Raw genomic sequence first — 12,565 nt, forward strand, 5'->3', positions numbered from 1 at the left:
CACCCATTTCTGATTTCTTTTGTGCTTCTTGTCATTGTCATTCCTGTTGTGTCTGCAGAATCTGACACTATCAGTCAGGTTCTCCCAGCAGGGGCTTTACCAAAGACTTGTGTCCTCTATACTGGCCTAACACAGGCAAATGCATATTTTGAGGTAGCCCTTTGGTCTCAAATGCTTTGATGTACCCTCCTAGCATCCTGTGGTTGTATAGCACTAGTGTTCACTGCTGCAATTTTACACACACATTGGCTGCTCACTAACACTGTCATAAGGGTTTTCTTGTGCCTGTATTGGCTGCAAAACAGAGTGTTCAAAATGCTTGAAAGATCATTTACAGGTGTTAGTAGTAGTAGTTCTGCAAAGGCCTTCCCCTTTCATAGGGCTGCAGTTCTTTTAGTCTGTGAATCTGCTAGCTCAAGAAAATACTTTTTTCCCCATGGAAGCAAATTGACCGTGAGCAGTGGCTGGAGGAGGAGGGTCTCTGACTTCTCCCAGTCCCCCTCTTCCCGCCCATTACCACTGCAGCTCTTGTCACTGCCAAGACCTTATCAATGAGCACAGGCAAGGACCCTGCACTCTAACGATTGTGGCTGGAAGAAAGTTCCAGAAAAGAAGGAGAATCATACCCTTGTTTAGAACTCCCAGGCCACTGTGGCAGCTCCAGCTGCAGCCCAGGCAGTCCCTGTCTCGCTGCCTGTCCCTGTCAGCGCTGAGGACTTGTCATAGTCCCCATATGTCTGTAGCTGCACCTGTCCCTCACACCCACAGCACTGTCATGCCTGTCACTTCTGCCTCCACTGCCAATGGCAGGCCTCAGGTACATTGGCTCCTGCCATCCTAAAGCCCAGCTGCAGGTGCTGCAGTGGATGGTGGCCGTTTGCTGTGGTGCCCTCCCAGACACAGAGGTAGATAATTTTCTTCCTGGCAGCATTGGAGTCTGCTACACAGGTGATGGAAGAAAAGGTGGACCTTGCTAGGGTAGGGGTGCTTTCACACCCTGTTAAGCACTGATGAAGCGTAAAGCCTGTCTTAACATCAGACCATTTCTTCTAACCCTGGCCTTCTCCTGGCCATGTTTGTGCTCAGGAGGCTGTTTGTCAATGACACCCTCATGAGGCTCAGCTCTGGCTTTTCAAAAGTGCTCAGAATCCAGCTGCTGCCCCTGGGCCCCCTCTCATAGTGCACATTCCTGATGCCCAAGGGTCACCCTGTTTAGACACCTAAACGAAAGTTATACTTCACTATTGTCATAAGAGCAAAGTGACCTCAGAAACAAGGTTATAACCTTTGAGTTGAAGCCTGTAACGCTAAATCAAAAAACCAATTTAAAATTATTTTCCTGGAACTGTAAATGCAGACACCTGCTTTTGAAAGAATGTCTTCAGGTAATTGAGGAAGTTGACTCATGGGCTTTACTTTTGCCACCTAAACTGCCACCCAGGAGTAGAAACCTGGTTAAGCTGCTGCTCTGGCTTGCTGACTAGCCACTACCATGGCCTCTGGTATTTGGATTATTTGCTTTCCTCTCTCTTAATCTCTGTTGGGAAACCTTCCCCCGCTATTTAAATATGAAATCCTCACCATACTGGAATGTCACAGGGGACTGCTGACAAACAGAGATGTAAGGGCTCAGTATTTCAGGGCAAACCAATTTTGAGTTCCAACTCAAAATGCTCCTTGTTAGTTTCTTTCATGCCTTTTGCTGGAAATTCTACATTTATTTGAGACCAAAGACCAAGTAAGTACTGACACACATCAAAATCCTTTAGGCACCACTTCAGCTATAGTTTCCCTTTTCTGGCAGAACTGCCAGAACAGATGGCAACAGTGGTCATAAGAAACCAAGTTTCTGCAATTTCGATGTTTAAATGCAGTTTATCTTAACAGTCTCCAGGCTGCATTCAGCCCTTTTAAGCCAGATTTTTCCTCCAAAGATGTAGTAATTACTAGCTAGAGGAGAAAGGTTATTTATTACTCCATTCTTCAAAATATTTTCTGGGAAAAAATCAATCTTTCCCTAAACCTTCTTTGTAAAATTTAAGCTGCTATTTGGTATGTGTAGCTCACCTTAGTCTTGGCTGACAAAATGCACCAGCAGGTAGCTCTAATCCCTGAGAAACTGTCCATTGTTACAATGGGCACATGTTTTCCTCTTCTCTTTGTCTTACAGGCTGGTTCCTTCCTAAGCAATGGCAGCACTTTTAAAGGACAATGATATGATGACCTTGGTACGATGGGGAACAACAAAGTTTTTAAAATAGTTTTGCCAAATGATCATTTAAGAGCTTCTTTTGGGAAGATGCATTCCATTTATAGAATACCAGTCTCTAAATAGGGGGAGATATTCCTGTGGGTGCACTCTTATGGCACTGAGTCCACTCCTGAAATAAGGCTCTCCTAAGCTTCCATACCCTTTGTTTCAAAGACTAGCAGTAACACTCTGTGGGGATCAGTTCTGGTGTCAGCAGGGGAGTGCTTAACCCCTGAGACAAACCTTACAATTGTTACTGTGTAGGTATGAACAGAAAATGAGGCATCTAATACAGAGTTATAAATTGAGAGATTTTGTAAATTCTTTTTATTGCTCCTTGTAGCTAATTACAGCCTAAACCTGTTGACTGATTCTGCTTGTTAAAAAAAAAAAAAAGATGTGGATGTGGCACCTGGGTACTTGGTTTAGTGACAAACACTGTGGTGTCAGGTTGAAGTTAATGATCTTCCAGCTGAAATGATTTTGTGATTTTATGGTTCTATGAATGCTTATCTACTTTTTATCAAAACAACAGAGGAAGTGAAAAAGAAGTTCTTAAAAACTCACCATTTCTTAGCAATTAACTAACTTCACAAATTTAAGTATCATGCTGGTTAACAAAAGGCCTTTAATCCAGAACTGGCATAACAATTCAGACGGGTTTTTTAAAATTGATTTTACAATAAAGTGCAGAATAAAATAGACTTAGTTATCCTAAAAATGCTTACCAGTCAATTGACATTCATTATTTGATTTTCTGCTTTCTTCTTAATTTTGTTGTTAATTTTGTAGTGTCAAAGAGTATACACACTGCAAATAAAGTACATAAAGCCACAAGATCCTGTAGCAGATAATGTCAGTGTCTGCTGTACAGTTGCATTGGATTGCCAGCTGGAGGTACTCTGGTACTGCTGTGAGGCTGTTGCAGGGCTCTCACAAGGGGCATTCTCATGCATTGCTGAATACTCTGTAATAACACAGAATATAATGAGATATTCATGTATATAAAAAGAAATGTGATTATGTATAACATTCAAGAAACATCATTTGATGGTATCATGTGATCTGTTTTCCATTCTATAAACAACTACATACCTTCATCTGGATTTACAGGTTGGTATTGCAGAGTGCAAGGTCCTTCACAGAAATTACTGAGTATTTTATTTGGGTGCTCTGAAACAAGGAGAGCTGAAACAGGTTGTTCTCTCGGTGAAATAAAAATTCAAAACCCCATTGTTTCTCCCAGAAGGTTTGATGAAATCTCATTCATCTGTACTTCTTTTCTGTAGCTGGGTACTTGTATGACAGTTCATTTTTATCATCAAGAAGAATTCCAAACCAGTGGCTGAGATTTGAATGTATATCTATAGCTGGACACCTGTTTCAGTGTGTAAGTCTATACTTGTAGTGAAAGAAGGGTCTTAAATGTCCACCAGCGAACTTACAGTTCCAGAGTCTGGACAGCCTGAGTCCAGTGTTTGTATCTTATTAATGAAATAAAAATGAATTAATGTAGATGAATTAGTGGGAAAAAGCTTTGTCAGAGACCTGTCAGCCAAGAAAGAATTCTGTCCACTGAAAGCCAAGGAAATGCATTGGTGAGCAGAACAGCTTTGTTTCTTTTTTTTTTTTTTTTTTTTAATGTAGGACAGACAGATGAAGATCCAGAGAAAAAGAGAAAAAGCTTAGGTCCAATAAAGTTAACTGTGACACTTAGATCCAATAAAGGTAACTGTGCAGAAAAAAAACAAAATTTACAAGTTGCTTAGCCATAAATTTGTAAGACAGGAGGCAGAAGAAAGGAAGCTGAGGTTTCAAGTCACACCTATTACTGAGATTCATGAGAAGAAATGCACTCATGCACTGTGGTCTTTTCACAGGCCCACTTCAAAACCAGGCAATCATTTTGAATTTAGGAGCTGGGGTGTTTTGGTCTCAAATTCAGAAAGTTGCAAAAGCCTTATGAATCAAGAATATTTTCTTTAACATTCTTGGTAACAGCTTATCCAGCAAAGTATATGCAGTATGCAAAGCAGATCATCTTGAGTGTGCTCACACAGCATGTACAGGACCCCCAGGGTATCAGGCCCAGCCACTGTGGGTTTAGAAAAGACAGGTCCTCTTTGAGTGACCTGATCTCCTTCTGTGACCATGTGACCCACTTAGTGCATGCAGGAAAGGCCGTGCATATTCTTTACTTGGACTTCAGTAAAGTCCTTGCCACAGTTTCCCACAGCAGTCTCCTGGAAAACTGGCTGCTTATGGTGAATGGATGTAAAAAACTGCCAAGTTGGCTGAGCCCAGGAAGTGGTGGTGCCTGGAGTTACATCCACCTGGCACCTGGTCAAAAATGGGTTTCCCAAGGACTCAGTGCTGGGACCAGTTCTTTACCACAGATCTGGATTAGGGGATGAATACATTCTCAGTCACTTTGCAGCTGACACCAAGTTGGGTTGGAGCTGGTGGCTCTGCAGGGCAATCTGGAAAGGCTGGATCGATGGTAAAAGTTGGTCAAGGTCAACTGTATGAGGTTCAACAAGGCTAAGTGATGGGTCCTACACCTGGGTCACTGCAACCCCAGGCTGTACTACAGGCTGGGGACAGTGGCTGGGAAGTTACCAGACAGAAAAAGAATCTGGCTGTGCTGGTCAACAGCAGCTGAACACGATCCAGGGTGTGCCCAGGTGGCCAAGAAGGCCGATGGCATCCTGGCCTGGCTCAGCACTGGTGTGGCAGCAGGAGCAGGGCAGTGACCGTCCCCCTGTACCCAGCACTGCTGAGGCCACAGCTCCAATCCTGTGCTCAGCTCTGGGCCCCTCACTGCAGGAAAGACATGGAGGGGCTGGAGCGTGTCCAGGGAAGGGCAACGGAGCTGGGGAAGGGGCCAGTACATGAATCCTGTAAAGAGCAGCTGAGGGAGCTGGGGGTGTTTAGCCTGGATAAAAGAAGGCTCAGGGGAGATCTTATTGATCTCTACAGCTGCCTGAAAGAAGGGTGTGGCCAGGTGGGAGTTGGTCTCTTCTCCCAGATAACAAGTGACAAGCGAAGAGGAAACAGCCTTCAATTGCGTCAGGGGAGGTTTAGACTGGACATTAGGATGATTTTTATCATGGAAAAGATTGTCAGTCATTGAAACATGCTCCAGGGTGGTGTCCACATCCCTGGAGGTATTTAAGACACATGTAGATGAAGCACTGGGCTAGGGATGGACTTGATGATCTGAGAGAACTTTTTCAACCAAAACCATTGTATGATTCTATGTTTCTAAGTCTGTGGTCATATCTATAACTTTTCTTCAGTGTAAATTTAGAGTATACGAGAAGACTGATGATACAGAATTATAAATACTAGCTCCTGCATCATACACTGAACTTTTGAAAAGTAAATTTTGTACTTCAGACACTCATATCCCTATTCATTTTATTACATTCCAGGTATCATATTTTGTTTCCAGCTGACAAGATCTACAATACACAAAACAAAATACAAATACCTACTGAAGAAAGGTAATACCTATCACTTGTAGAAAATGGTATATCTTCAGGTCAAAGTAGGAATTAATTGCATTAGCAATTATTTTATGAACTACCACGCATAATTATCCCTTTTCACTCTACGTTATTAAGAACTACAAATTATTTATGAGTTACATATACTTCAAATGAACTCTGCTAAATTACTGTTCCTTAAAAGTTCTTGGGACTTCCTGAACTTAGCAAATGTCTTCAAACACCAAAATTAAAATGAAGCCAGAGGATGAGACAGTCTGATATAAACTGTTAAAGCCTATTTACAGTAATATAAAGTTCATGTTTGTTGGGGCTTTTTTTACGTAACAGAAAATAGGGCAAGCCAGCTGAAAACATTGATTTCAGTATTTTCAATTATATTTTTACACTAAAATAAGCCATAAGGTTAGTTTGTAGAAATTAAAGCTGAACACATTTAAATTAAATACTTACTAAGGGTTGCTTATCTGCAAAACGTGTGTAGCAAATGGGTTTCTGGTAATGTCTTTCTGAACATCTGAAAAAAGCATGAAAGTATATAATGAATAGTAAATAAACAAAATACTTCAGTAAAAATAACATTCACAGTCAAATATTCAACTCAAAACTTTCTGAAGACTGTGAAAATATAATTTAATAGCACTGGTTTTATTTCTCCTACCAACAGCTGCTGAAGTATAGGCCATACCTCTATTTTAAAAGTTTGTATCTAAATAGTATGTGAACAAAAAATTTAGTACCAATAAAGACATCTAAAGCTAGAGAAAAGAATGCCATCTCCTCTTCAGCAACAAATATTCCAAATGTAGATTGGCTGGTGATTGACTACTATTCATTAAAAAGACCAATATAAATTTACACAGTTTTTTTAATCTGGTAACATGTGAAAACAAAGCCAAAAGAAGGAATACAAAAAGACAACAGCTAAGAAAAGCAATATACTTGTATGATGTGTAAATACCTACAACATTTAGTTACTTACAAGTACTTACATGTAAGTCTACCTGTAAAATTTCCCAGCTTCCTATTACGAATTTTAATCCCCAAATAATTAGGCATGCTAATTAAATTTCTGAGATACATACGTATGTGTATGTATTACACTAACTTTCACAGTTAGTTCTTTTGCAATCTGTAATTCCTATGATTCTTTCACTGTTTTTTCCACATTGCTATGTACTTTTCTTACAGTTTTCCTTTTCACATTTCAAAAATTTCAGCGCTTGCTCCCAGTTGTTTTGCTGAATTCATCTTTCCCTTCTTTGTAGTTTCTCTCTGTTACTTACACAGGAATTTAGTTTTATATGCTGATATTTCTCTTTTCACATCTACTTTCTTAACCTGAGCACATCATACTAAAACAGTTTTCTGGTAAAAAATGGATTCTTAAATTTCCATTTGCTGGAAGCAATAACCACGTTATGATACAATGAAATTCGGAACCACTGTTTGACAGAGCAAGAATTGTAAGTTACAGCTGCACAAAGTTTCTAAACAATTGCAAAGATCTTTTATTGTGCTGTTGCAGTCTATAGGAAACAGAAGCCTTTTTCCTCAAATCAGACTATCCACCATGTAATGTAGAAATATAGTGTGCAGAAGTTTAATAAACCCTGGTTTAGTTTGATTCCAGTCAATAAGGAAGTAAACTTGCGTAACCTGACCATAAATGATGCAGTCCAGAAGGAATAGTAGTGGAATAGTAAAGTGAAAACAACGGCCTTTAAGAAAGCATATTCTAATAAATTCAAATAATTGGCATGTAAAATTTTATATTAAAGAAATGCAAGGAAAATGTGAAATTCAGGAGGGCTGGCAATTCCATGTAGAGCAGAAATGTCAAGCAGTTATTCCAATCATATAAAAAGCTAATCAGCCAAGCAGAAGAGACTAAGTCATAAGGACCCCACTGATTTCAAGTACAGGATGGAGCACACAAATCACCAAAACTATGCCAAACTGATGCGAATTTTTAGTGGAAGACCTGTATAATCACATCAGTCAAAGCAAATCCCAAAGTAGCAAGAGACTCAAGAAGTTTATTCTTCAAGTCTAATATCACAGGATGACTAATGAAAATGTTAGCTAATTAATCACTGGGGAAAAATTATTAAGAACAAGTACAGACTTTTTCCCCACATTCTTCAGCAAAATGGATATGTGATTGGGGAATTCATATAAAGAGCACCAGTATAAAGCAGGTAAGAAATCCACCTGGCATAAAGGAAGAATAAGGTAGAGAACACTTAGGTGAGTCTGACATTTTTTAAATGGTTGCACAAGTAATATTCACTTAAACATTTCGATTTATCTGCAGCAATGTCAGAACTCATTATTTCTAGCCTTTCAGAATTCATAGAGAAGAGGAACATTCTAAAATATCAGAAGTAAGAAAATGAAAAGCCATTCCTTATAAAGGACTACATTTGCAAAACTATATGGCATAGAGGGCAACAATCTGCAAAAAGAATTGCAAAAAAATTAAGATGGATAAGCTTTGGAACAGATTTCCAAGTGAGGTTGATGCACCTGATGCACCTTGAAGGAACAATTTTGACAAACATCTCTTACAAACAAAATCTGCAGTCAGGCTGAGCCAGTTTCAGAAGGTGTCCTCCCATCACATTTAGATATATTTTTTACCAAGGCAAAGTCACCATTATTTAAAATTAATTTCACTGACTCATAAAAGGGTTTCATGATTTTGATACACTGTAATCTAGGTTTAGTAAATAATAATAATAATAACAACAACAACAACAATAGAAAATATTTCTATTACAGGATTCTTGTTTTTGATAAAAAAATCTATGGCAACAAAATATAAAGTTATTTAATCAATTGATGTAGCATTGTATTTATTATCCAACTTACTTTGTAGCTGTTGATTCAGGCAATCCAGAGACTGGAAAATCTTCTGTTCTTCTATGGAAAGAGTACTCCTGCCTGGACACAGAGCCCTTTTAAGCAGTGAGAGCTGTCTGTCTGGCTTCACACGGTTCATGGCTGCCAGGATTTCACACTCTGCAATTGGTGTACTTGCTAGCTTTTCTGCCACTAGAAACTGAGCAGTGCTTTCTGAAACTGAAGAAATTACAGGGGGAACTTCAAATAAGAAGGGCTCATTTAAATAAACATTTAAATAAACTGCTATTTTTCATAACCATAGGTCTGTGAAACACACAAAATTGACTTTAAAAGAAGAAAAAAGTGGAAAAATAAAGAAACATGATATATTAGAAAATGAAATAATTAATGACACTAATGCATCTTACAAATGGAACCAAAGTACTATTGAGTTTGGAAATATGTAATGAAAGCAAACAATACCTGTCCACATCATACAGTTATACATGAAACAGTTAAAAAACCCGAGGAATTGAATGAAAATGGAATATATGTTGTAATGCATTTATAAAAACATTACTATCATGCTCTATGAAGCTATATCTTATATTTACAGAAAAAAAATGCTACATAGAATTACCCTTTCTTACTTGGAATCAAAAGACACAAGCCATGTTAAACAGTGGGTATATTCTGTCATTCTACTTTATGTATAACAAAGAACTGAAGTGAGTTGTGTTACTATACCTTCCTCAGTTTTAGAGATGTTTTTCATCTTTTGTACTGGATCAAATGCAGATTGAATGGGACTCAGCTGGACAGCACATAACGAATTCTATCAAAAATATTGTAAGAGTATTTTAAGTATAATTAAAAGTAACTATACTACCTTCTGAACATATTTTAATATTTCGTATTACCAAATGTTTTCAAGTGAAAAAAATATTATGGTACACAAATATAGAGATGTATTCTAGTTGGTTTTATTCTTTTCATTAGCAGTGACAGCAAGCTGACTATGCACATTGATTCAAAATCACACGACAATGAACAAATCTTTGATATTCCTGAAATTCTTTCAATTTTGAAGATAAATAACATTTTAATTTTTTAAATATTATTTTATATTAACCTGTGCATGATGAGCAGGTTTCCATAATTTAGAGATGACACTTTGTCTTCTGCATTCTGAAAAACCTCGGTGTTTATCTAAATAGTCGCCGAAAACCTGATTTTGTCTTGTAACAGGAACACCACCTTAAATGACATGCAGACAAAAGTAAACCAAAAATGTGTAAACAACATGATAACTATAGCAGTAGCACAACTAACAATGGGGAGTAAATATCTCTGTCCACGTTTAGATATTTACATCTGATCTCCCTAAATTGTCTTGGATGTGGACATAAGCCGCTTAAGTGAAGCCCTATGTTGAATCCCAGAAAATAAAGATGGCCTGTACAGGGGTACAAGGTGCTACCAAGTAAAAAGGAGAATGAAAGTTGAGCTGTGATATGAAAAATTATCAAATTAGTAATGTTTTAGAAAATAAACTGCATTTAGAGAATGATCTTGAAGTCTAACTGTCCAACACAATAAATCACTGTTGATAAAGTATTGTATCTATATGTTAATTGATTCAATTTTCATTAAGATTCCATAATAGTGTGCAGAAACATGTAGTAGTTCACAAAGTTTATGTGATTCACAAAATCACAGAATGGTAGAGGTGGGGAGGGACCTTCTGAGGCCATCTGGTCCAGTGCCCCCTCTCTAGCAGGGACACATAGAGCTCATTGCCCAGGACCATGCCCAGATGGCTTTTGAGTGACTCCAAGAATGGAGACTCAAAGAAAGTCTCTGGGCAATTTATGCCAGTGTTCAATCACTCTCACAATAAAAAAAGTTCCCTGATGTTCAGAGGGAACTTCCTGTGATTCAGTTTGTATCCACTGCTCAGGTACTTTCAGTGGGCACCTTAAGTCTAGTAAGTCTAAAAGTCCTCTTTGCAGCTTCCTTCCAGGTATTTACAGACATAGTAAGACTCCCCAAGGCCTTCTCTTCTCCAGGCTAAATACTCCAAGCTCTCAGCCTTTCCTCATAGGAGAGGTGCTCCCATCCCTTTATCATCTTTGTGGCTCTTTGCTAGACTCTCTCCAGCATGTCCGTGTCTCTCATACTGAGAAGCCCAGAACTGAACACAGTATTCCAGGTATGGCCTCAAAGGTGTTGTGAGATTTAAAAGTCATGGATTTAAACCTTATTTCTATAGCTTGGCATTTTGTAGTTAGTCTTATTAATTCATGCATCTTTGTGCTAATTTTTAAAAGGCAGCACTGCTGTACAGCATTTTCTCTCAGCCAGAGAGGTCTAATCTAGACACGGTAGCTCAAATTTATCTCCGTTTTCCCTGGTGTAGCAATATATTTTCAAAATGGAAGCCTCAAGTTTCAAAATTAAAATTATGTTCTTAATTAAACTTTCATGCATACAAACTGGAGATGCAAATTAGTATTTTCATGTGCAACTCAGGAATCTATACACCAAGGAGATACTATTTGTAGCTGTATTTGTAAATACAGTTACTAGATTTGTAAAGGGAGTTAGTTGATTTAAACTTGGGAACACAAATTACCCATTTATTTACAAAATAAATATTTACATGTGCAGTTTAATTACCAGTTCATAATTTGACAAAGAGTTGCATTACTGATTCTAATACAATTTTATTTCTTTTCTGGTTATTACAGTGACATTAAAGCAGAATTCTTATCACTCATAGAAAAAGAAAAGAATTTATCCTGGAAACATATTTGAAACTAGTCATCTGGCTGCTGTCATCAATAGTAACATGGGACACATTAGCTCTGAAACATTGCCATTTAGTTATATGCAAATTATTGTAACACAATACATGTTGCTGAATAACATCTGAAAAGGAAAGGAAATGTGATCATGTTATATTAAATATGAGAGAAAATTTAAAAGAAAAGAAAAAGAAAACAGAAGAACCCCCTTGTTATATTAGCAATCACATAATGTTTTTCTGAAAAAATAGAATTCAAAGTTGCTCTATGTCTATGCATCAATACTTAATTTAATTAATTTGCAAAACTAGATCAATGCCAAGGATAACATTCCTTTGAGACACATAAGACAAAACAATAATAATCAATAGTGTCTTTAGGGGATGAGATACTGAGCAGACCACTGCTATTTAACTTTAAGCATGTTAGTTAGCCCAATATTTGTCATAGGCTAAACACATTTTAAAGCCTTTCCTGACTGAACAAGAAAGGTGTTAAAAATTCTAACATCCAGCTAGAATAATATGCTATAATATGTATCAGGCAGAAGATATACAACTCGACAATCCTCATGGACAACAATTGTATTCGTCTGGTTCTCACTTTCTGTACATTTGGCAAAGCATTGCAACAGATCACCTTTTCTACAGTGTCTTCACAAACTCCATGGAACTCTGCACATATTTTATTAGAGAGCAATGCAGTATTTAGTCTCACTGCAAGCACTTTAGCACAAGACTATGGTGTCTATGTGCATTTGCAGGCGATTGAACAAGTAACAACAAGTCAGTAAGAGTTATCTAGAGTATTTAAAATAAAGCAGCCTTTCAAAATACAAAATATAAACAGATACTGAGAGAGGGCAACCCACATAAATTTTAAAAGGCAGTTACTCAGCCCTTCTCCAAAAGTGCTGGAGGTATGTAGAATTTACTTTGGGGATGTAGAATTTAAAGCTGCAGTGAAGACACTGTTAGCAGTGCACAACTTGGACCTGGGACATTTCCTGATTCATTGATCTGATGTGCAGATAAGGACATGAAGAGACAAAAATATCTGCTGGAGGCAAGGTGTGGTAAAGCAAGTCTTCATTCATTTCCAATGTAAAATCAAATAGGTTAAGTGACACAGATCTTAAACTCATCTGTTTG

The 12,565-nt window shown here is 37.9% G+C and overlaps 1 protein-coding gene across 3 annotated transcripts in view; it reads right to left on the reverse strand.

Moving 5' to 3' along the window:
* CEP126 (centrosomal protein 126) overlaps positions 1 to 12,565 on the reverse strand; it is a 53,555-nt gene that overhangs the window by 12,723 nt on the left and 28,267 nt on the right. For 2 of the 3 annotated variants that reach the window (XR_010356443.1, XR_010356442.1), the window contains exons 7-11: positions 9,740 to 9,864; positions 9,355 to 9,442; positions 8,635 to 8,844; positions 6,214 to 6,277; positions 2,980 to 3,218 (exon numbers count right to left, since the gene is read on the reverse strand). Coding sequence is in view for 1 of the 3 variants with exons in the window: in XM_064409437.1 (XP_064265507.1) it covers position 3,218; positions 6,214 to 6,277; positions 8,635 to 8,844; positions 9,355 to 9,442; positions 9,740 to 9,864 (488 nt within the window). In the remaining 2 variants the exon portion in view is untranslated. Of the gene's footprint in view, positions 1 to 1,970; positions 3,219 to 6,213; positions 6,278 to 8,634; positions 8,845 to 9,354; positions 9,443 to 9,739; positions 9,865 to 12,565 lie in introns of those variants that run through there. The other variant, XM_064409437.1, reaches the window with a different exon arrangement.

The sequence above is a fragment of the Passer domesticus genome, chromosome 2, assembly GCF_036417665.1.
Source record: "Passer domesticus isolate bPasDom1 chromosome 2, bPasDom1.hap1, whole genome shotgun sequence".
NCBI classification, from domain to species: domain Eukaryota; kingdom Metazoa; phylum Chordata; class Aves; order Passeriformes; family Passeridae; genus Passer; species Passer domesticus.